Raw genomic sequence first — 27,122 nt, 5'->3', positions numbered from 1 at the left:
CCACACTGGGTTGTTTTACTTTCCTGTAAATTAATCACTAATCTCCTTGAGGGCAGCCATATGCCTTATTCATGTGTCCTCAGAACCTAACACATTATCTGGCACACATGAGATGCTCAAAATTGATTGAGGAATCACATATCAGCTGATACCACACATACAAACTGAAATAACTAAGTGTAAAGGAGAAAGTTAGTTTGGGTTTCACAGGCCTGCTCAGATCTACACAATTTTACACAAACTTTTTATGTTAGGAACAAGGTGACAAAGAAGTCAGAGCACTGATCTGGGAATCAGGAGACCTGTCTGAATGTCCTGGCTTTTTCACTAACCCAGTACATAATCCTGAGCGAATTATTTAATCTCTGGACATCTGTGTCATTACCTGAAAAATAAGGGTTGTTTGACTTAATAATCTTCCAGGCCTAACACAGTAAAATTCTAGACAGTTTAGACAAAAACAATTTTCTTATTTTGCCTAATAACTGGTTGCCAGGAGGACTTAAGCAGCTGCCACAGTTTCTGAAAGACTGCTAATTAAACGGCAGGCAAATGGAAGTTGCAGGCACATACATCACAGGTATTAGTGCCTCCTCTCACTCCTGTCACCACCACGTTCTTCAAGATGAGATTCCAACAGAGTTGCAGCTTGAAGCAACGAACAAGGGTCACAAATGCATGAGTAGCCATGCTAGCAGTCACTGGCACTGAGGAAGCAGTGAAAGGGATGAGCTGTGATGGTAAGAACACCATCCACTGCTCTGACTCTTCACTCCTTTTTCTATCAGAGTGAAAAAAGTTCATCCCTCTGTGGGTTGAACAAATTGTAACATTTCTTTCAGAGTTTTAGATCAGAAGTTTCAGTGCAGTGGCTCCCAGCCACACAGAGCTCCTATCAGCAATAGGTTTACATTGAAACAGTTTACAGTTAAGGATTTACAGTCAACTTGAAGCTAATGTGTATAATATGTACAGTTAAATTTAGTAGCACACTAAGGAACCTCATTATGCTAACAGCACTAATCTTTTACAGTGAGCATCGATGTAATACTACAACTAACTATTTTCTGGTTTAGCCTGTTTCTCAGGTGCTAACCTCTTCTCAGTAATTTCACAAAGATTCATATTTTCCAATTATATAGGCTTCCTCTGCAACTTCAACACGCTGAATTACATTCTATTTTGTTAGTTTTCATATGGTTTTACACCATTTTACTCCATATTACTAGTGCAAATTTGGGCTTCTAAAACAAAGCCCTCTTCCCCCAAGTAACATGCAAATCTTTGTTAACTTCAGAATTTAAAGGAAACACACTCCACTGAATATAGACTGTGCAGGAAGCATTTTTATTAATAATGATGAAATATCTGATGTGATACATTATGGTCAGTATAAAAAGCTCTGTTATTTTACTGGGGTATTAGAACAGACTTTTTCTGAGGGCTTACTATTTGTTAGGCACTATTCTAAGTGCAGAGGACAGAGTAGTAAACATAGCCAACAAATACCTTCCCTCATGTAGCTTTTCTCAACCCAGTGAAATAGAAATACCTTCCCTCATCCCACTGGAATGGAAGAAATGGACAACCACCAAATAAATACAGAATGTAAAGTCTCATAGTAACTGCTATGAAGAAAAAATAAACATAGGGCAAGGGAAATGAGATCATGGTGGGCATGGGGTGCTGAGTGCTATATCAGAATGAACGGGGAAACCCGTAGGTTGGTGAGAGTGAAACAGAGACAATATTCAGAAGATCCTGCCATAACCACTGACTCTAGCCATCACTCCTTAGGTGAGTCACTTGACATTCTAGATATATTTCCTTTTTAAAAATGAAGCTATTATTATCTAATAGAGTGATCTTTCATGAGCAATCTGTGAGTGGTAACCCCTTTCCTACTCTATTGGGATGTATTTACACTAAGACCAGGTAATGGTGAATGAAAACCAGGCACCTATATGTCTGAGGTTATCTTAAAACAGGGAATTCCTTCCCACAGCATGCCAGTAAGTAAAAAACACGCCAATATGGCATCTAAAATTGAGGAACCACAGAGCAGAGGCTTTCCAGAGTCAAGCAAAAGAAGCTGTGGCCAGTACTTGTGTTACTATCCTTGAGCATGTTCCCACAGAGCATGTTAACAGATGGACCCCATGACATGAAAGTCTTATCTATAAAAACAGGATTTGGAAAGTTCAAAACCAACTCTGTTGTTATTACCAGAAAGTATCCCAGCTTATTGTCAGAAAGTCATTCTTGCCTACAGATGCAGAGCTGACCAACTGAAAGGAATTGCCCGAGTGCTTTAGAGAAACATTATTTTTCTTATTAAAGAATGGCAAGTCAGCAGGAGAGTCAAACTCTTTCTAATACTTGGAATGTACCTCAGAAATGAAGCATTTACAGAATCTTACCTCTCCTTCATCAGTAAATGTTATTTTCGTATTTACTTTAAAATTTCTCTTCATTACTTTTTTTGCTTCTGCAACCTTGGTCACTTTTTTCTCCACACTGGATTTAGAAGGTTCTTTCTTCTGTGTGAGAATATACAAAAAAACACAGATGATTAGGTAAATGGCTGTTTTATATTAACAATTTAACACTGGCAATACACTTTCCAAAACTGAGTGTGTTTATTGCTCCTTGGCTAATGAGAAGCACCAAAACTGCTGTCCAGAAATAAAATTATTCGACTTATTAACTAATGACCCCCCCCAATGCTATAGGGGTTTAAGTTTGAATGTGAATTTGAGACGTAAATAACCTTACATTTCTCCTGTTACTAAAACTGTGCTATCCTGATAATGTTAAAGCATCAGAAACTACACCATAATGTGATAAATGGACATGTAAGATAAAGCAAGCTATCTTCCAGCTAAAAACAGCACATTTTAAAAATAGCTCTAACTTCCAAGTACACACTTAAAATTTTAGACTAGGAAAATGTTTCCCTGAAAAGCAAAATGACTCCAGTACATTGTTTGTGACTCAACCATCTTCCTCCCATTACAGTAATTCACTATATGAATACTGGAAAACGTCCTCTGACAACTAAGCTGTGTTCAAAGCTGAGATGGAGTAAGAGTTCTTGAGCAGGAAGTCTGTCAACAAAAATAAATTTCTCCCTGTAGTATACCTTGTGAACACAGGGCACTAATAAGACTTCCTTCCACCCAGTCATTCCTCCTATACCTCTTTTACCCTGCAAACACCACCAACACAACCACCAGGTTGGAGACGATCTTCTTGGTTTTATGGCTAGGCTGATTCTTAAGAATTCTGGGTTAGCTGATACTCTGTCACCAACCCTCAGCTTATGATAGAGAAAATGCTGATCAAACAGTGCAAATCTGACAGAATCATCACGATGTAAAAATAACAATTGAACAGGAGTAAGTTATCACTTAAATAAAGCACAAAAAATACTGAGGAGCAACAGGAGCAAACTTTCTGGGGGTGACAATAACGGTCTACATCTCAATAGGAGTTTGAGTTACATAGGTGTATACACTTGTCAAAATTCATCAAATGTTACACTTAAAATTGGTGCATTTCATTGTATATAAATTTCTACCTCAATCCTGTAAACAATACTGAACTTTAAGTTAATGCCAGGCAAGCTGAAGTATATGGAAGAAAGTGTAATGATGTTAACAACTTACTCAGAAATGCATTAAATAAAAAAAGGATAATGAATGGATTGATAGGAAATTACATGAGAAAGGAAATATGACAAAAAGTTAACTACAGAATATGAGTGATGGATATTTTGGTATCCAAAGTACAGTTTTTCAACTTTTCTGTATGTTTGAAATTTACTGTAATAAAATACAAAAGCTCAGTCCTAGGAACAAGAGAAACAGTCAAAATAGCAAAGACACCAAAAACTGTCAGAATAAAATAAGTCAGTCAGAAAAATCAATCCTGCAGAGTGAAACCTTGGAGTGATGTGGGTCTACATCAAGAGCTTGGGGGGGGGGGAGATCTTTAGGGAAATCCATGATACTACTGAAATCATGTAACAAAATTTGGGGGTATTTGCATCTCCGCAGTTTTAAGATTATCATGGTTTCTAAAAGGGCTCTGTGATCTCCCCCTCCTCCCCACAAAAAAAAGATTAAATTGTTTGTTTGTTTGTTTGTTTTAGGGAAGCCACTGAAAGAAAGAACAGAAATGTCAACATGGGTGAGAAGACATGTTTATTGTAATTTCCTAATAGGCTGTGGCTTTGCTCTGATATTCTAGAATTAATCCTCACTCATTCAAATATGCACTGTTATCAAAACACAAGATATCATAGTACCTACTGCCCCAGCAGTGAAAGACCCTCAATGAACCTAACTCTTAACAATGGGGGAAAAAAACATTAAACATTAACTATTTAATCACAGATGTAGTAAGTGCTCAGACAAAATACAGAGGATGAATAAATCTTTAATAGGGTGCCTGCCCTAGCTAGTCTAGGGTGAGAAGAGGAAGTCAAAGAAAACTTCCTTTTGAGGGACAGATGTTGGAATGGAGTAGCTAACACCCAAACACTGCTGCATTACTGACACACTGGTGATGAACAGATACCTTCTGTGTGTCCACTGATGGCTTATTTCACATATGGCTTATAAGAAAGTTTTAGTTCAATGTCATTCTTTTGAATATTAATTTTAGCAGGTAACACATGCTTATTTATTTATTCTGTAAAGGATATTCAGTTAAAAAGCTGCATTTATGGGCTTCCCTGGTGGCACAGTGGGTGAGAATCTGCCTGCCAATGAAGGAGACAGGGGTTCGAGCCCTGGTCTGGGAAGATCCCACATGCCGCGGAGCAGCTAGGCCCGTGAGCCACAACTACTGAGCCTGCACATCTGGAGCCTGTGCTCCGCAACAAGAGAAACCGCGATAGTGAGAGGCCCGCGCACCGCGATGAAGAGTGGCCCCCGCTTGCCGCAGATGGAGAAAGCCCTCGCACAGAAACGAAGACCCAACACAGACAAAAATAAATAAATAAAAATAAAGAATTATTCTTAAAAAAAAAAAAAGCTGCATTTATGTCCTCTTCGGCTATCTCAGTTTATGCCCCAAGAAGCCAGCACTGCTACTAGCTTTTTCTGTACCCTTTCAGAGACATTCTACCCACATTCAGGTATATATGAAGAGCAACAAGTTACTAAAAGAGCCCTCCCTGCAATGAACAGTCTTGTATTTACACCTTCATATACATGTGTATTTATCTATCTAGGATACATTTCTAAAACTTAAAGCACTTGGTCAAAGAGTATGTGTATTTAAATTTTGAAAGATATTTCCAGAGAAGTTATATAAATTTATAACCCAATCAAAAATGTGAGAGTAACTGCTTCTCCGTATCTATTCAAAGTATTGGTTTGGCCAAAAAGTTCTGTAAGATCTTAGGGAAAAACCCAAACAAACTTTTTGGCCTATCAAATATAATATTAGGCTTTATGTTTACCAGTCAACTAGGTGAAAAAATAGTATCTCAGGGAAGTTTTAATTTGCATTTGTATTTTAAACATAGCAGGACATCTCTGCAAAGGCATTTATTTTTCAGTGCACTGTATATATTCTTTGCCAGCATTTCTAATGAATTCCTGGAATTTCATTTATTAATTTGTGAAATTTCTTCATTGGTTAAAGATGCTTCAATATTTTCTCCCACTTCATAATTTATGTTTATACTTCTGCCATATAGGGTAATATTCTTTTGTTTTGCTTTGTTTTTGGCTTTTGCCAAGCATATATTTTTAATTTTTAAAAAATTAATTTTTTTTAATAATAAAATTTTCTGAGTTTTCTAGGTTTGTGCCATACTTTTCCAACTAAAAGACTTTTTAAAAATGAATTTAACTCCTTAAAATGCAGGTCTTACTTTTCTTAAAAGTTTCAACACTGGCTCTTGAACAAGGGGGAAAGTACTCATTAATATTTTACATTTCCATACATTGTCACAAAAAATATAAATTATACCTATTGCTAGGCAAGAATTATAATATGACTATAAACCTTTATATTATTGGTATAAGAATGAAATTTGCAGCAGTCAGAAAGTATAATGAAAGACTTCCTGACAAGACATAAAACATCAAAATGCAATTTCATTTCTATTTGCACTTCTTCCACAACATGTATGCTATACTTTAAAATAAAATGCCAAGAGGAAAAATGTCATAAAATACAAAGCTGATAAAGCATCAAGTCATTCTCCATAGTGACAGCTGTAGCAAGTTGCCATGAATAACTTGCAAGATAAAAGAACAATGAGAACAGTTACAAACACAATAACAGTTCCTATCAAAAGGGCCACATTAGTTAATATTGGCTACAAGAAGATTCAAAATACAATCAATGAAAAATACCTACCTTAGTATAAACATTACTAGATATCAGAGGATAAAATAAAAGTATTATTGCAAAACGATGAAAAACAAAACCATAAGGAGATGAAAGTTAAAATTAAAGGGAAAGATACTCAGAAGAAATCAGATTTTTATCTTTCCCTAAAGTAGCTCCATGTGTGTCACTGAATAATTAATAGTTTATAATAGAAATTGTATCTAAAAGTGAAGAAACCCAACAAAATAAAGAACTGTCAATCCTGGTGGGAACCTTTAGAGGATACCTATTATGCCCTCATGCTAAAGATAAGGGCCTTTTGTAACATTTATAAACACTGTTGCCCCAAAGTCCAAATGTACTTAACTTGAGATACTTCTGCTGCCTAAATAACCAAACCCTATTAGAACTTGTTTATTACTTTTTTCTAAAAAAAGCAGAACTGCCTGCGGTGTAAACTTAATCATTAATCATTCTATATTTGCTGAACTACAATGATTCACAGATTTTAATTTTACAGTATAAAATAAGGATGTACTATTTGACAATCTATTTTAAAGCTCTCTGAACGTCTCTGATGATGAGTGATGCTGAGCACATTTTCATGTACTTATTGCCTATTTGTATATCTTCTTTGGAAAACAGTCTATTCAGGTTGTTTGCCCATTTTAAAATATGATTTTTTGTTTTTTTTGTTTTAAGTTGTATGAGTTCCTTATTAATCTAAGATACTAACCCTTTATCAGATACATCATCTGTAAATATTTTCTCCCATTCTGTAGATTGCCTTTTTAACTTGTTTCCTTTGCTGTATAGAGCTTTTTAGTTTGATGCAGTCCCTTTGCTTATTTCAGCTTTTGTAGCCTATGCTTTTGGCATGTTGACCAAAAGATCATTGCTAAGAATATTCTATTCAAATTACAAGACCCCAATCCTACCTCCTTTCTGATGAGAATCATAGCTGTTATAGAATTTATATGTATGAGATACTTGTCTCATTACTTGATACTGACACTTCACAAATTATATCTAAAAGATTGCCTAAATGACCCATTCTATAAATCCTTCCAAATTTTTAAATTTTATAAATAATGTGTGTTTATTCTAAACACAAAATCATATAGATGAGAGCCTACATAGCCCAATGAAGTTCCTCATTTATTTTAAGGTTAGATCAGTCCTTGTATATTAAGGAGCTTAATATACAATTAAGTCCATCTTATATTAAGAAGCAAACCATAAGTAAACGTTAATCTTTCTCTTTCTCTATTCTGTATGGTCAATAAGGCCATGCACTACTAATTTCACTGTAGTCTGTGAACTGCAATTTCAATGTATAAAGTAATGAGAATGGTTACTGAGCACTACAATATATTAAGCAGCAATGACAAAATATTTATTATGAAATATTTGTGATTCTTTTTTAAAAAAAAGATATGTATTAAATTGGCCTTGGTACCTAGTTAGTTAAGCCAATTTTGACAGCCATTTTAAGATATTTAAGAGATGCTGATGCCAACCTCCCGAACTCCCAAGTCAAGGTAATCACTGCTACTGGTGGTAAACTAAGTTAAAAGATTTGGGGCAGCATTTATAAAACTACTAGAAACAATATGACACTAAGGTATACTCTCTTGGGGAAAGCAACTAAGCTGTCTACTTCTCTACCACCTTCCACGGTTCCAGTGTCTGCCATTTTTCTAAATTGGTTAACACTCGTAAATCACAAGACATGAATGGGATATATCTTAACTGAGAGAGAAATAATAAATATCACTACCATGTCCAGTCCAAGCCATGTTCACAACAACACATACATCAAGTTTCCAAGCTCTGACTTCTGTTGCATACAAAAGTTAGCTAAGCAACAAGTACCAAATGAAAGGTCAAAGGCCAGCCTACATGTACACATGTCAACAAAATGTGCTTGGATTATGTCCAGTCATTTAAAATTGGATATTCTTTAAAATACACCATTTATAAAATAGTGGTATGCAAAGCCATATAATGGTGATTTTAAAATATTGGCATTATTAAATACAGAACCTGGAAGGATGAAAAGGCCAAAATCACCTAGAAAAATAACACTGCATGCACCTGTATATGTAGAAGTTAAGAGGTTTTCAAGATTACATAACAATACCAGCAAGGTTAGGGTTGGAACTCTAAATCCTGGTGTAGAGGGGTAGGCAAAATAAAGGGGATTAAGAAGTAAGAACTTCCAGCTATAAAATACGTAAGTCGCACGATGTAATGTACAGCATAGGGAATATAGCCAATAATACTGTAATAAATTTTTTTTTTAAATTTTGACAGATGGTAACCAGACTTACTGTGGTGACCACTTCGTGATATATAAAAATACTGAATTACTATGTTGTACACCTGACACTAATTAATATTGTAAATCAATTATACTTAAAAACAACAAAAATAAAACCTACATTGACCACCAAAAAAAAAAAACCCCAAAACCTAGTTTGTGGTCTTACCGTAATACCACATATAACTAATAAAATATCTTAGAAACATCTGAGACCACACTTTCCTCTGAGAATCATAATTTTCCTAAACAATACTCAGAAACTCCATAAAATGGAAATCAAAAGCTAGTCAATAACAAACAGTTTTCTTTAAAACGCAAAGAATTTCTCAAGGAATGCATTTTAAAAGTGTTTTTCTTTCTTTCTTTTTTTAATGGTAGGACCAGATATATGACTAAATCTGACCTCTATTTTTTTTTAAATCTCTCAAAAGCATAACATCTAGAAAAAAGTATTCTACCTCTCAATGTGCTTTTTTTTTTCCTGGTAAATTGCATGCTGAGCATGCAGTGATTAATATAATTTCCATCTGCCCTCTTTTGCACTTAATCATTTTTAAAAGTTTGACAGCAACTGAAAGGTGTTGACAGATTCTTGCTCATTTGTTTATTTTTCTCCTACCTTACAATGAGTCCCTGTTATTTCATTAGTAAATCCGCAACACTAAAATGTAATATTCTGGACCACCACTTACTAAAAACTACTGTAAACCACACTTCCCAAAGAAGTAAAATGAAATTTTTGCTAAGCTCCAAACTCCTTATGCTACACAGCCAATAAACACTTTTTATTTTTTTAAATCATTCTTCTTCCTACTCTCCCATCCACAAACTAGAAAATGTAGGAGCTATCAGTATGCTTGATGCACAGCAAAGGAAACCATCAACAAAATGAAAAGACAACCTACAGACTGGCAGAAAGTATGTGCAAACGATGCAACTGACAAGGGCTTAATTTCCAAAATATACAAACAGTTCATACAACTCAATAACAAAAACACAAACAACCCAAACAGAAAAATGGACCTAAGACCCAAATAGACATTTCTCCAAAGAAAACATACAGATGGCCAAAAGGTACATGAAAAGATGCTCAACACTGCTAATTATTACAGAAATGAAAATCAAAACTACAATGAGACATTCAACCTTACACTGGTCAGAATGGCCATCATCAAAAAGTCTACAAATAATAAATGCTGGAGAGGGTGTGGAGAAGTGGGAACCCTCCTACACTGTTGGCGGGAATGTAAATTGGTGCAGCCACTATGGAGCATAGTATGAAGGCTCCTTGAAAAACTAAAGTAGAGTTACCATATGATCCAGCAATCTCATTCCTGGGCATATATCCGGAAAAAAACATAAATTGAAAAGATACATGCACCACAATGTTCATTGCAGCACTACTTACAATAGCCAAGACATGGAAGCAACCTAAATGTCCATCAATAGATGAGCAGATAAAGAAGACATTGTGTGTATGTATGTGTGTGTGTGTATATATATATATATATATATATATATATATATACACACACACATACACACACATATATATACACACAATGGAATACTAGTCAGCCATAGAAAAGAATGAAATAATGCCATTTGCAGCAACATGGATGAACCTAAAGATTATCATACTAAGTGAAGTAAGTCAGAGAAAGACAAGTATCACTTATATGTGGAATCTAAAAAAAAAAAAGATACAAATGAACTTATTTACAAAACAGAAACAGACTCACAGACATAGAAAACAATCTTTCAGTTACCAAAGGGGAAGGGGGGGATAAATTAGGAGTTTGGGATTAGCAGATATAAACTACTATACATAAAATATATAAACAATAAGGTCCTACTGTATAGCACAAAGAACTATATTCAATATCTCATAATAAACCATAACAGAAAAGAATATGAAAAAGAATTTTTATATACACACACATATGTATAAGTGAATCACTCTGCTGTACACCAGAAACTAACACAACATCGTAAAGTAACTATACTTCAAATTTTTAAAAAATGCTTGAAATTCTCCCACAAAAGGAAAGTTTAAGATTCAACACTGGCTGTCTTTTGAGACCTTTTCTCACTTTCTTCCCTTGGTCTTCTGGTGATTATCTTTCGTGGTTTTTCTTACACTCTACTTCTATTTTTAAGAAATTCTGCTACTTCTATTTTACTCCTCTTAGACACCACACCAAACTCCCTGAGGATATGGACTTTGTCTTACTCATTGCTCAATTCCTAGAGTAAGTGCCTAACACTGTGCCTGGACAAACTAATAATTATTTGTGAAGCTGAGCTGAGACTGGTCAAATCAAGACCAATTTTTGTCGGGAGCAACATTCATTCCAAGATTCTGAAATGCATTCTTCTGTTACCTACTCTGACATCAACTTACTTAAATAGCATAAAAATAAACAAACATATAATATTTCACATTTGACACTTATTAGTTGAGAAAATGGATTCACTGACTCTGGACAATAAAGTATGATGCAAGAAGTAGAACTGTCTGTAAATGCAGTCAGGAGTCACTCTGGGTGCCTAGTCAGTGAGCTGAAATCACTCCTTCATCCCCTTCTCCCAGCAGGAGAAGCTGTGTGACCTCACTCAGCTTTAGACAAAGCCAGAGCTTCTTCCCTTAGCAGGGCAAACCCAACTTCCCATGGGTCCCAGGTCTCCACATGCTAGACAGATGAATTTCTTAGACGACTGCAGGCATCCACACTATTCTTTCTGATTCCCAAGTAGTCTGTGTGACAATTCATATATGAGGTTGATCTACCACATACTCTAATACATAAGAGAGAATAATATATAGGACACGATACCTTCACTAGAATAAATACCTATGCTTCATATTGAGCAGACTGTCAAACCTCTGGCATCCCTGTGTAGAATAATAAAAGGATGGGAAACCCATGCCTTACCTTCTTCTTGCTGATCCCACTTTTCCCCATAAAATGTCACCTGTTCCCAATAAAGCCTATTCCTTAATCCATGCCATGATATTGTGAAATTTGTCCTAAGCTCTGATGCATGACAAGTGCCAATCCAGATGGACTTACCAGCAGATCAGAAGGTCACTAAACTTCTCTTTGAGAAGTTTATAGAACAGTAGCTAATTAGAGATGCCATCTGCCAGGTACCATGCTAGATGTTTTACATTTCATTTACTCCTCACAACTTCCCTTTTGAGGTATTTCCTGCATCTTACAGGTGATGAAACTGACAATAAAATAAGTTTAACAATTATCCTGCTAAAAGACATAGAGAGAGGTTCTAAACACAGACCCATCAAACTCAAATTTTATAATCTCAAACACTGAAGCTCATGCTCTTCTCAGGACTCTACAATGTCACTGATTAAAAAAACTTTAGAAACGTTGTAGGAAACTTTAGTCTACTTTCCAAATTCTGGAGCCCATAACCTCTCTCAGAGATTGAAATACTATTTCTACTTGAACAAATCCTTTGATAGCGAATTCACTAAATAAAGAAAACGTGTGTTGCACTGGGCACCTATTGCTATCTTTCCTATGTATTTTTAAAAGAATAAATTACATTAATAGAAAACAGCAAGGAAATTTACTCTTTTTACTAAAAAATTAATGTAGTTTCCAAACCACATAAGCAATTAATATTGGTCAAAATCCCAATCTAAATGCTTTTTTCAAAGTTCCACTGTTACCCCTTAGAGGTCTCTTCTGGTAATGAAAACAAAGACAAATTGAATTTTCTTATGTCAATCTAGGAAAAAGAAAATAGTAATTACAGATAGAGGTGAAATAAAGTTAGGGGTGGTAGAGAGCTAATAAGAGTTCTGTAACAAGACTCAGGGAAGACTGGGGACAAAAGAGACAACATGTATGGAACAATATAGACAAGAGAAAGGACAGCTGTGCAGAGTCAAGACAGTTACAGTACTAAAAGGAGACAATCTGAAAACAAAATCACAAGAAAGGAAGAAACAAGGGAAAGGAAAAGCTCTAAGAAAACAAATTCCTCTCACGATTAGTGATGTGTTGCAAAAACACTGCACCATACAGCCAATTCACTTTTTTCCCCTAACAGACACCTAACCAAACTATCAACTCTAAACAGGGACAACATACTGACAGCATGCATAACTGTCTTCCATCTCCCAAATATTCTCTTCCTTACACCAAAAGAAAGCCTGAGATATAAGAATAGAAGTGGTAAGTTCAAAAGAAAAGAGTATATTAAAACATGAAATGAATCTTTAGAACTCAGTGTGGTTATTTCCAAGTTAGTATGCTACCACTGACTAATACTATTTATAACATATCCTAAACCGGTTCTTCTCCAAAAACTTGAATTATTTAAATCATACAATAATTTGAAGGATTTGGTTAAATCATTAATAATTCAGTGATGATCCTAATAAAAGATTTACTTAAAACTAATTTCAAATACATTCAATTTCAATCTAATCAAGTAAACAGGCTGAAGTGATGGGAATTTTCTCTATTAAAATGCAATTAATTCTCCACTCATGTATTAAGAATTCTGGAGTCAGCACATTATGAAGCTCACTAATAATTTGCTTCATTAGTTCTGAATCTAAGATGCTAGATGTCAAAACTTCCTAATAAAGACCACAAACTATCACAGAGTAACGTGATTAAAATAGTACTATTATCAGCTATTTATTTGAGCACCTACACTAAGCCTCGTTCAACTGAAGGCATAGCATCTGGATAATTTTTAACTTGCTTTGGAATGGACTAACCATTTTAAGAACAGTAAGTTGTAATTCCCTGCTTTGTCAGAAATCAGCTGCTATACCTTGACAATCATGTTAAAGTAAGCTCCACCACCTTACTCAGAGAAGCATGCATGCATTTTTTTTTTTTTTTTGGCAGACGGCGGGAGCAAATATGTATGTGTACGAGTATCTTATCAGTTTCTAGAGAGTTGCTTTCCCTGAACTTACCCTGGCATCATCTCTCCAGTTACTTAAGATAGGTATTGAAAATTGCCATAAAAAATTTATTACTTTATGTACTGTAGGACAGTTGTTTAATTGCAAGGAAAAACTGTTTCTCTAAAGTAGAAGAATGTTTTCTCCATATGGAAAAAGTATTCTTTTCATTTTGGCACTTAAGACCTCAGAGCCAAATTCCTGATCCATACTAAGAACCAAGTAAAACCTTGCATGACCTGCATATTTAATTTCCCACCAGTCATTTCTATCTATATTTTGCAAGCCTGATGTCTTCTACTTTATTACACTTAGAAGTATTTTTAAAGCCACTTCAAATTCCTTGTGGTAATGATTAGGAGGGATAAAATATAATTAAAAGGAATAAAGGAAGCTCAGTTATTTATACATCAAACACTAAGTATCTATTACATCCCAAGTCCTATCCTACGCACTTAGGCTATAGTGAAGCTTTGATTCTAGTTGGTAAACACAGACACATACACACAAACACACACATACACTAATATGTCAAGGAGCTTTACAAGCTAGAAACAAAGGCAGGGTAAGGGGCTAGAAGTGACTGAGTAGAATGGAGAAATTTCAGACAGACAAGGCCTCTCTGCAGAGGGGACACCTGAGAAAATATCATAAGGATATGAAAGAGGAAGTCGTCAGTAATCTACGTAAGCTTTGCAGGTAGAGGAAACCATAAGTGAAGGCCCACAAGTGGAAATTAGTTTATTATTTTCAAAAAACAAAAAATTCCAAGTGAGCAGACAAGAGTGAGCAAGATGGAGGGTGATAAGAGAGTTAATCAGAGACAAAGGAAGATTTCTGATTAGGCAAGGCCTTGTAAGACACTATAAGGAGTCTGATTTTACCCTGAATACGACAGAATGAATACAAGTTTTGAGCAAGAAAGAGGACATGATCTAGTTTACTCTTTTTGTATCCACCCCCCCCACCCCACTGCGAAGATACCAAATTGTATAGAAGCAAGGGGGGACAAAGAAAAAACAAGAAAACCAATTAGAAAATTAATATATCAGTCTACATACAAGATCATAGATGGTATGAATCAGAGTAGCAAGTGAAGAACACGGTAGAGTCTGGATATATTTTGAAGGAAGAGTAACAACACTTGCCAGAAAAGTAGATGTGGGAGGTGAAAGAGGATTCAGGGATAACTCCTAGGTTCTTAGACTGAGTGACTGAGTGACTGGTGTTAAATATCCAAAAGATATTAAATACCTAGTTAAAAGGAGTTTAAGTGAAGCAGAAGAGGTTCAGGACATGTATTTGGATTCATCAACAAATCCAACGTCTAGATTTGCCTAGGGAATGTATTTAGGTGGAGACTAGTTTAAGGCAGAGTCTTGGGGCACTCCCTCATTTAAAGATGTAGGAACCGGAAAAGTAACAAGCTTACTCCTTTTGACCTCATCTCATGCTATAATGGAGGGAATGACAAATCAGTTCACTACCATTCGATTCAAATTAATAAGGAAAAGGAATAAAGCTAACTGAGCCCAAAGAAATCTCATTATTTAAAAAGTTGTTTGATTGATGGTCCCAATTTTACAACCATTAAAGCAATTAATAAGCCCATTTTACAGAAGGACATCCAGGTCTTCTGAACATCCTAAAAACACTTTATGTCTGTCTTCCAGGGAGCTTTTGGATCATTAATAGTACTCTTTTTTTTTTTTAATCTAGTTCATCCGAAAACAATGGTAAGCTTCCATCTTACTTACCTTGTCCATTATTTTATTTTAAACTACCTCCCAGAATCATGCTAAGGGAAACTCATATAAATTTATGTAATGATTAATTGAGAGCTTCCTAATGTCAAATTAGATTTTGCCTCTCAAATCTAGTAGGGTGGACAGAGTATGGAAAGGTAACATGTTCTGTTATTCATGAAGTTAATAGCTAGCTTGTTTTATTTAATAACAGTGTTGTATTTTAAAAATCACCAACAAAGAAATTTGTTAATTTTTTATTCTTAATAAATATGTACAGGGATAAGAGAGTAACTCTACAAGAGCTATGCAAAGACTTAATTATATACACTTATTGTGTGACCCAGCCTAGACCCAGCCAGACAGCATTCACACAAGCAGTTAAAGGAGTGAACATTTTCTACAGTTAAGTCTAACAAATTAACAAAAAGATGAAAACTGACCCCAAAAACCTGCTTCATTATTAAGTCAGTATAAAGATTAAACGCATAAATTTTGGAACTACTTATTACTATGTCCAAATCCTAGCTCTATCATTTACTAGCTCAAGACTTTTTAACCCCCCAATCTTCCACTTCCTCATCTGTAAAATAGGAACGATAATATATGTTCAATAGGGCTACCTTCAGGATTAATTAGTAAATATACCTTCACTCATCTAGTCTACTAACCTCAAAATTCATCAACCAGCTCTGATCACAGATGTGTCCTCCTACTCTGGTCTACCTCCATTCATCATCCTACTGAGAACGGAATCTAGCTTTGACTGTCTGACCACCGAGCTGTTACTCTTTCAACTTCACTATGGTTTTCAACTTCACTATGGTATCTTGCCAACTTATACTCTCTCACATATGCTACTGCAGACCTGGCCCCTATTTTCACTTTTAGCTCCCTTAAGTAGAAAGTCACCTACCATAAATCGGGCCAAAAATAAACCAGTCACAAGCTTGAAAAATAAACCTCTACTAACACTTATTAGCAGTATTCAAGAAAATAAAGAAAATAATTTGTATCCAATGTTAACTTGGAAACATTGACAAACATGTCATTTTTGTTTTTTCTAAACCCTGGCTTACATGTAGCAAAAAGATGAATACTAATATCAAAAAACCAGCTAAAGTTTAACCTTTATACACATTAATCTAGGTATAAGAGAAAATTATAAATCACTATTCATTCACTGCCAAGATAGGAAAGGTGGTTTTAAATGTGTAATATTTAGACTTCCAGTTCTGGCAACATGGTAGAAGCTCCCACACCATAAATATCTAGCAACACTGATAAAATATAATTAATTAGCTTTTCAGTAATTAAATATATTGCTAATTTAGCAAGAAAAAAATCCCCCAAGTCAGAAAAGGAAAAGGAAATTGGGTAGTCTTCAGGTACACTATCAACCCAAAACAAACAACAAATGCTATGGGACAGAGTATTACACTCACACTTGGCAGAAGAGATGCAGGAAATGAGAACAATCAATCCTCTATGAAACTCTCAAATGGCTGTATGCTCTGTGAAAGAAGGACCAGAAAAAAAATACGGCGTGGGCCCAAAAAGACAACAAAGAAGGTTAGATCAATTCAGACTCTGAGCTCTGGGTACAAGAAAGAGACTAAGGGGAGTGAGATGAGTAAAAAATCCTAGAATAAAATAAAAAACCCAAGGTGGATTGCCCAAATTTACACCACCAGAAACCCCCAGGTTAAGAAATAAACAAAATATAGTTCACATTTAAGTTCAGAATTTTGGGAAATCTGTAAAAGAGTAAGTGATGAGTAGCTCTATGAAATATTTAAGCTTATGATAAAGGAAAATATACATATCAATGGAATGGAACAGAAAGTCCAAAAATAGAATCAAAATATATAAAGGTTTTCACACAGAATAAAGGTGGCACATTAAATCAGTGCAAAAGACAGACTTCAACAAATGGTGTTAGAAGAAAATAACTGTCTAGAAAAAAATAGTTTATTTTTTCCACACTTCACACCTTACAAAAGAATATATTCCAAGGGGATCAAAAACTTATATGCACAAAATTAAACCATAAAAGTACTGGAATAAATGCTGGGAGAAGTCTTTTATAACCTTAGAGCAGTGAAGGTTCTTTTCAACTTTGACATGAAACTCAGAAGTCACAAAAGACCAAGTTGGCAAGTTCAACTGCATAAAAAAATTTTAAAACATGATCCAAAGTCAGAAAAACAAAAAGATAGTCTAATCTGGAAAACAAAAACAAACCAAGAACAACAACAAAAGAGCAAACTACTTGTAGTTCATTAGATCCAAGCAAAGGTCAAATTTTCCCCATATAAAGAGCTAATACAAAGAGTAAGAAAAAAGATCAACCTCCCAGTAAGGCAAAAGATATGGATAGTTCCCAGAAAATGCAATACAAATGGCTCACTCATGATATGAGAAATGTAAATGAAAACTTCACAGAAATACCATTTCGCTCCTGTGTAATTGGGAAAGATCAAATATTTGAAAAGATGCTGTGTTAGGAGAAAAAGTGGTATCATGTATTATAAACAGAAATGTGAAATAGCCCAATTTACAATATCTATCAAAAATTTAAACTTATGGACCAGACCTTTTGATTGAGTAATTTCACTTCTGGGAATTTATTCTATAGTTTATTTTTAAATGAAGAGAAATACATACTCAAATATTTTCTATATAAGTAAGGAAGAAAATACATATGGTTTTGGCTGGTTGTCTGTTTTCAAAAACATATATTATGAATTTTATAACAACTTAAGAACAACTTGGGAAATCTGTTCATAAAGAGAATGTTTGTTCATGGCATTTTTATGACTTTTCGTTATTATAATTTTAGAAATATTCATTTTACATCTTTTCACACATACTATAATCCATTTAGTCAACAGTTACTAAAAAACATATACAAGTAGATAAAGGGTGGTAATATCTAAGAACTATAAAAATGTAACTCAGTGTTGACTATTATCATGTACTTATAAATCAATGTAAGTAATGAGCTTACATGTCTATTTCATCAAAAATGAAGTATATTGGGCTTCCCTGGTGGCGCAGTGGTTGAGAATCCGCCTGCCGATGCAGGGAACACGGGTTCGTGCCCCGGTCCGGGAAGATCCCACATGCCGCGGAGCGGCTGGGCCCGTGAGCCATGGCCGCTGAGCCTGCGCGTCCGGAGCCTGTGCTCCGCAACGGGAGAGGCCACAACAGTGAGAGGCCCGCATATCACAAAAAAAAAAAAAAAAAAAAAAAAAGAAGTATATTAAAATTCTCATTCACGTGCAGTTTTTTGAGAGATATAAAACTATAAAAAGAATATTTAGGGAATTTACTTTTGAAAAGCAAAAATCAATTGAAAACAAAGGCAGCTAATTAATTGGCTACATAGGATATCAAACACAGCAAGATTAGATGATGCTATGTGGTAAAGCTCATTTCAAAGGCATAATATCTGTGTATTAGTGATTTGCTTAATAAACCCTGAAAGATAACTGGAGTTTGGAAAATATCTTATTTATCGACTTTGTTGTCCATTCCTCAAATTGTATCTAGTGTTAGGCAAAGCCTCTTGCAACAAGGAAATTAATGAGCAGATTGGTTGCAGCCATTACTGCAAAATGATCAATGATTTTACTAGAAGAAAAACAGGAACATAGTAACATGCTTACCTTTAACTAGTACCAGTATAAAAATTTTAGGATAAGTGAACATTATCAAAAAACATGAGGATCTTCTACATATATACAATTAAAATATATACAGAAAGAGTACAGCAAATGTGTATCAAAAATTGCCCGTCTTGGGGCTCCCTGGTGGCACAGTGGTTGAGCGTCCTCCTGCCAATGCAAGGGACACGAGTTCGTGCCCCGGTCTGGGAGGATCCCACATGCCGCGGAGCGGCTGGGCCCGTGAGCCATGGCTGCTGAGCCTGCGCATCCGGAGCCTGTGCTCCGCAATGGGAGGGGCCACAACAGTGAGAGGCCCGCATAACGCAAAAAATTTAAAAAATAAAAAAAAATTTTTTTTAAATAAATTGCCCATCTTATTAATTACTGGCTCTCTCTTTATCACATTTATAGTCAATTTCCCTTCCAGAAGTATCCTTTATTAGTCCAGCTAACTAAAATTCAGTAGGATCACTTGTCATTTCTAGGGCATAAAGGCAATGGGAAACTGGTGGACAGTTAATGAGAAAATATAACTGGGTGCTAATATAAAATATAAAATATAAAATATAACTGGGTGTCTTCTGAGGATTCTTTCCCCCTCACGGAAAGAGAAAACACATTCTATCTGCTTGCTTTTTAACAAATATCTCTAAGGTAACATCAACAATATGTCTAAGACATTTTTTTTGTTTTGTTTTGAGTAAAAAACAGTATACAAATAATTACATTATAATATTTAAATTTAATTATGTGCTATATGCCAGATCATGGTAGAAGATGGTGAATAACGTTTTAGTGTGTTTCCTTTTTAAAAATAAATCCTAAAGGATGGGGGTAAAATCAGAGAAAGTTCAGCAAGGAGGCAGCATAAGGGCTCCTTTCCTAGAATATCTTTCCTTACCCTCTATAATTTTAAAAGTCCAGTGCAAGGTCCACCTATGCCATGAAGCTGTCTCTTGCCCAATCCAACAGGATGATCTTTGATCAATTCCTACTACCATATAATTTAGCACTTAATTTTATAAGGTCTTGTATCATTTGCTAATTTTTACACATACTACCTATCTCCACAATATAATCACAATATAATCATGGTGTGACAGGTTCAAAGTATATATAACCACAGCCACCACCACCATCCCAACATCAACATACACCACACTGGCACAATGCTGAGTACGAAAAAGATGGCAACATAACTTACATAGTATATCAAGTGGCCAACTACTGACTTAGTCAACAAAATCTAGTGATCTCTTGTAGAAGGTGAACAGACAAAAATATCTTGTAAAATATATTTTGTTCAGCTTTTTTGTAGAAAGTGAACAAAATGGACAAAAACATCTCCCTTGGATATTACAGTCCATTGGAGACAGACAAAGAATAATGACTGGAAGTTATAAGTGCTATGGGAAAAAACACAGAGCAGGGTAAAGGAGGAATGGCAAGTGTGTGGTATGTGTGTTTGAGGGAGGTGGGGATCAGGGGTTGGTGGTTATTAAAATTCCCAGAGCATCTAACTATGCATTTGTGTGTGTGTGTGTGTGCGCACATGCACACACGTGCACACATTATCACTCAAGTGTGGAAAAAATCCAAAATAAGACAAAGCACAAATTCCATGGAAAAGTGAAAGTTTATACTTAAGAAGTTTAACTGGAGCTTAGTGTCCCCATTTTAGAGATGTGGTCCACATCAGTCAATTCTAAACAATGAAAGTTAGCACAACTCAGGACACCATCTCCACTTCTCAATCAACCTCTCCTCCCTTATCGCCCCCCAAAACACACACAGACACAGACACAGACATACACACACACACACCAGCCCTCCAAGCCAAACTTATAAATTATCTATAAATGCAACTGGGTACAGTACATCCTACTCTTCTCCACATAGGTTGCCATCACTGTTCTCATGACTCATGTTATAAAACAAGATCAAAAGAATACAGCCAGGGGAAAAGATGTATCTATTCAAGTCCCTTCTACCCACTTTTTCTTATTGTTGCAGTTCTTCTTAATAGAAAAGTTTTTTTTATGAATAAACAGAATTCTTATCAACTATGCTTCAATTAAAAAAGAAAAGAAAAATTTATAAACAATTATTTTTAAAAGACTATGATTTATTCTACAAATTTAACTTTCAAAACTATCTACAAATATCAACTTCTTTTTACTTTCACTATTAAATTGGTATATTTCCCAAGAATAAAAATATATTTAAAATGTGAATTTAATCCAGAAATCTTAAAAATTAAAGCTGCTCATATTGGCATAAATAAACTGAGGTTGCAGAGGCAGGACACTGAGAAATTTGATATCTTTTATTTTAATCTATAGCCAAAATTAAAGGTCACTGTTCTAAGTCATTAAATTCATGATATCAACTGAGCAATGTAAAACAAGGCCTAGTATTAAGTAGGAGGAAAAATAAGAAATGATGAAAAAATTCAATGGAACTAATCTCATTACCTGTTTAAATAACTGAATAAGTTGAAGCATAAAAAGAAACCCTAACGTTATTATGAAATCTAAAAATATAACATATTGCTGCTTTCCGAGAACATATAAATCTAAAAAAATTTATCCTCTATACATGTCTAAATGATTATTTTAATGAGATTTTTATTCAACCTAATAAGAAACTTATCATTTATGTCTGCATTGTTTGCTACTTTAAACAAAAGCAACTAACTATATTAAAAGTTTGATGACACTTCTGAAATCTTAATGAATAAAATGTGGACAGAAAGAAATTCTGGCCTCTACTATGGAGGCTCAAATATATGTAGGTATGTCTTTGGAATGCTAGGGCACACAGACTGCGGGGCTTTCTGAGACAGACCTCATCCTTAGCTTGCACACAGTCTCGTCAAAGTAGAAACCATGCTTCAACAAAGTGCCAATCACAGTAATGGCCCAGCTTCAACAACTGTCTAATCTAATCCCAGCATGAACATAATATATATAAGCAATAAAATGTACTATTTTTAATCACCCAAGGTTTACTTATCACCCATTTATTTACATCTTGCCTGTGGCAGAATGATCCGAAAGTGACTCTCCATGATTCCACCTCCTGGTGTTCATTAATCCCGTCTCCTTCATCGTAAGCAGGACCTATGACGTTCTTCTAGTCAGCAGAATATGGCAAAGGTAATGAGATATCACTCCCATGATTGTGTTACATTATATAAACCTCCATCTTACCAGCAGACTGGAGCTACAGACTCCCCCTTGCAGGCTTAATGAGGTAAGCAGCCACACTGGAGAAGCCCACACGGAAGGAGCTGTGGGCAGCCTCTAGGAACTACGGGTGATCACCACCCAGCCAACGGCCAATCAAAATCTGGGGTCTACATCATACAGCTTCCAAAGAAATTCTGCCAACAACTTGAATGAGCCCAGAATAGGATTCTTCTCCATTCAGGTCCCTAGATGAGAATGTAGACTGGCCAATACCTTGACTGCAGCCTTGTGAGACCCTGAGCAGAGAACCAGCTAAACTGTGGCCAGACTCCAGAGCCACAAAAAAAAAAACATGAGATAATAAATGTGTATTGTTTTAAGCTGCTAAATTTGTGGAAATTTGTTATGCAGCAATAGAAAACTAATGCACTGCCTTAGAACAGCTCGCTAATTTGATTTCATTTTTATTTCTTTGATGTACTTGGACTTAACACAACATACAATGCCCTCAAATAAATGCCTACTGCATTAACTGTGAAAGTTTGACTTTTTGGCCAACTTATATTTCAATTCTGTGGTAAAACAGGCAAAAAAAAAAAAAGCCCACAAATGAGAAAAGCTAGAAATTGCCTTGAAAAGAGACCCATTAGCAATGCTTTACTCTAAAAAGAGATGAGAAGCTACAGAACTCAAAAGTGAGAAAATATCCCCAAAATGCAATTATTTCATGTGATCCTCACAGGTTAGCAAAAGGAAAACACAGTCCAGGGGCAACAACCAAAGATATTTATTTCCAACACATGAGCATTTGCTTTATCTCTCAGTTTCTATTACCTAGAGATTACTTTATAAGCAAAAGATCGTTTAAAATCAAAAACTTTCTGCTGAAATATCTGAAATTTACTTACCTAAAAATATAAAAGAATGAGCATATAAAAATATATACTAAGTATATTTATATGACTTCAAAATATAACTTTTATTTACATAATATATGCCTCAGAGATATAATGTGGACAGCAATGATAAAGAAAAACAGATCCTTAAATGTTCTAAAATACTGCTCCTGGGTAATATTATTCATCTGGGTGGAAATGACCCTGAGTAACAAAGGTAGAAGAAAAACTTTCAATATTGAACCAAATTGGATAGACTGAAAGAATGCTGCTGGCAAAGAATCATTTGTTTGAAAAGAAAGAAAGAAAAAGCAGAGGAAACTGAAATAAACAGCCAAAAGAAAAAGAAAAGGTTGGTGGAGACCGCATGTGTCTGTAATAGCAGAGTATCAGTTCTCTAGAATAAATTTAAATCTGATTGGCTTTTCTAAGAACTATATTTTTTACTTTTTCTTAAATGTTGGATTTATAAAAATGATACGGACATCAATTTTACAGGTTGCTTCTGCTGACAGTACTTAAGAGCTGTATTTATATCTAAATTTGAGGGAGTGATATAATTAAATTTCAAGCCTGGAAAGATAAATTCATGAGACAAGTATCCTAAGTTAGCACTTTCTCTTTCAAAAATTCACCTTGTTAATGAGGGGGGGAGGGGTAATTTTCACTAAAGTGCACATATAAAAATAAAAGCACATACCTCTCTCTTTCCATGCAATGTAAGCAACTAACTCTAGGGATCTTTAAATTGTCTTCTTAAAAATCTCATAAAGTTTCAGAAAATTACAAAAGAAAAACAACTTATTCTAAGCAATATAGAACCAGACTTGAGAGAATGACATCTCCCTGAAGAGAAATAAAATGCTTCTGTCTTATAAACATAAACTTTGTACAAGAAATCAGATACTTCTTCTGGTACATAAACAAAAATGGATTAATAAAATTTGAAAGAAATTCAAATGATGAAATGTGATGAACTGGGAGATTGGGATTGGCATATATACACTAATATGTATAAAATGGATAACTAATAAGAACATGCTGTATAAAAAAATAAAATAAAATTCAAAGAAAAATTGAAAAATTGCTTTAAAGAATTAAAAAAAACAAACCTGGCAACTTTCAAGTAACAGTATTATTGCATTTAGTAAATTTTAAATCACATTAATACACGATTATTTGGATGTTCCAGACTTACCCACACACATTTCTGAGTTTTCCGAACAGAGAAGTGATGGGTTCCACTTCATCAGCCACAATAGACCATACAGTACTCAGTTCTCACTGATTCTATTTTTTTGTTTGTTTTGACTACAAATACACTAGACCAGTGTCATGTTGAGAATTTCTATAATTTTCTTTGTCAAGCTTCCTATAGCTCCCTTTTAATTAACAGTTATCTCTGAATAATAAGATTCTCGAGATCACCATTCTAACATTAATGACAATAAAAGAATGTTGATAGTTGATAGCATATATTGGTTAATGGCATAAGCTCAGTGGTAAAAAGGACCTGGATCTGAATTCTAACGTTGCTATTTACTAGTTATGTTTTTATTTAGCAGTGTCTAGCACATTTTAAAAAATACTCAAATTTTTCATGAGGAAGAGGGTTTTCAAGGTTGGATGCATTATAAAGGGGCAAGAAGACTATGGAGAATGTATTCAAGCAGGAGAAAATGGGGAGCTGGCTTAATAATACCCTATCAACCAAACACAGAAAGTAATGCCACTTCACATTTGTTTCATGCAGGCTATATAAATATTACTGTTTATGTTTTTATTTGATTTTCACAACAAGAGAAAACTGAGGCTATAAAAAGTTAAGAACAAATTCAGGAAACAGAACATAATATAGTCAGGATTCACAGATCTTCTGACATCTTAGTCCACTAGCGATGTGGTTTTCTCCACACATGCCAAGCTACTTCCAATCTTGGAATGGTTTAACATTTCACCAATTCAGACACTTTGAAAACATGTTTCTAATCAACCTGAAAAAAGCACACTTATCTCAAGCTTTAAGGAGAGGAGAAAGACAACACAACAGAACAGAAACCTACTGCTGATTCTACGGCAGTTAACAAAATAGTGAATGTGTCCTTATCAATCTTCATAGGCTAGGCAAGTAAGGAGACATGAAGACAAATTTTTTGTTTTATTCTAATATTGTTAGAAAACTATGGTCTAGTTTAATATTTGCTCGACAAAAATTGAAACAATCACACTCTGGCAAAGAACCCATTCTGACATTCTGAAGTACATAATCTAACAACTACAGGGTCTTTTCCATGAAGAGAAGCTGTACTGTCATTATCCTCCAGTCTGAGAGAGAATTGACACCTCAGCATTGTCTGTGGTTCTGCCAATTTGAAGGATTAACTCTTTTGTTCTTGATGAACACAGCATATACTTGACAAAATGACATCAAATAATAACCAATATCTATTTCCATCTCTACATACTGGACAGATAGGGATGCAAAAAGAATGGAGGGAAATTACCATCTGGATGAGAAATCAATTCACAAAGAAAACACTCAAAGGGTAAGTATAATAATGTATAGTGAAAATTATCAACTGAGAAAATGGAAATAACACAAATTATAAATACTACAAAAGCAACATTATTATTCAAATAAAATTAGGCAAAAGCATCATCTCATACAATTTTCCATGTAGCTGTCAATTAATCAATGAGTTTAATTTCTTATAAATCTGACACTAGAGATTCCAAAAATCCATATCAATAGGAGCACTTAGCTCTATTTAAGCAGGCAAAGCATCCACAAGGAACAAGAAAATTGCTGAAGTGTGATATATAGACAAGTAGAGAATAGGGTAGCAAATATTAAGGTGCTCATTTAAGAAAGAAAGCAAATACAAAAATAAGTTTGAAAAGGGAATGAAGAACGTGGAGTATAGTCATGCTGAAAAAAATGAAGCTAAACTACTTTAAGGAAGTCATATAATCTTCAACATCTGTATCTATATTCACTAAAATTTATTGAACATCAACACTATATAGGGCATGGTGCCATGTACTGGGGTGTGAGAATAAATAAGACAGACTGTTCTCTAGATGTCCAGCCTAAATGGAAAAGCTGACAAAAAATAATATACAATACACAAACAAATAATTATAATATGACAAATGTTCCAAAGGAGTGTAAAATTTGTGCAAGGGCAATAGAAGGAAACAAACTCAAACTACACCATTTTTAGTGGGAGTCTCAAAAGAAAATTAATTCCTAGTGCCCTAAAGTATCCACTGAAGGTAATAAATAAATGTTGTTCTTATACGTCTAGAATGATAATATTCATACACCATCTTTATTTTTTTTCATACACCATCTTTAAGAAAACTGAGAAATCATTGAGTTCTGAGGTTCAGATAAGAAACCCTGGCAGAGAGACTTCCCTGGTGGCGCAGTTGTTAAGAATTCGCCTGCCAATGCAAGGGACATGGGTTCAAGCACTGGTGCGGGAAGATCCCACATGCCGCGGAGCAACTAAGCCCGTGCGTCACAACTACTGACCCTATGTGCCACAACCACTGAAGCCCATGCGCCTAGAGCCCGTGCTCTGCAACAGAAGCCACCGCAATGAGAAGCCCGCGCACTGCAACAAAGAGTAGTCCCCACTCACTGCAACCAGAGAAAGCCCGTGTGCAGAAACGAAGGGTCAATGCAGCTTCATTCATTCATTAAAAAAAAAAAAAAAGGAAACCCTGGCAGACAAAGGCTTCCATCAAATAGGGAGATTTCACCAGATACAGGGAAACAAGAATTGGGTATCCCAAGCAGGAAGAATCCTATCTGCTAGGCCAAAGAAAAGGTATGCCACATTTGGAGAATTCTAAGTCATTTAGTTGAGATGAAGGCAGGGATGGAAGTGAGTAGGGAGAGAATTGGAGTCTGACAAGAAATAGGACATGGATTTAGTTTTGACCAGACTGTAAAACATTTAGTAGCTAAAGATTTTGGAATTCA

General features: G+C 35.1%; 1 protein-coding gene across 1 annotated transcript in view; it reads right to left on the bottom strand.

Moving 5' to 3' along the window:
• DDX10 (DEAD-box helicase 10) overlaps window positions 1–27,122 on the bottom strand; it is a 309,443-nt gene that overhangs the window by 139,041 nt on the left and 143,280 nt on the right. The window contains exon 14 of the mRNA XM_059067976.2: window positions 2,421–2,540. Within this exon, the coding sequence (XP_058923959.1) occupies window positions 2,421–2,540 (120 nt within the window). The remainder of the gene's footprint in view (window positions 1–2,420; window positions 2,541–27,122) is intronic.

Source organism: Kogia breviceps, chromosome 7 (assembly GCF_026419965.1).
Source record: "Kogia breviceps isolate mKogBre1 chromosome 7, mKogBre1 haplotype 1, whole genome shotgun sequence".
NCBI lineage: Eukaryota > Metazoa > Chordata > Mammalia > Artiodactyla > Physeteridae > Kogia > Kogia breviceps.
The sequence above is the reverse complement of the archived record's forward strand: the minus strand, read 5'-3'. Positions and strand labels throughout refer to the sequence as shown.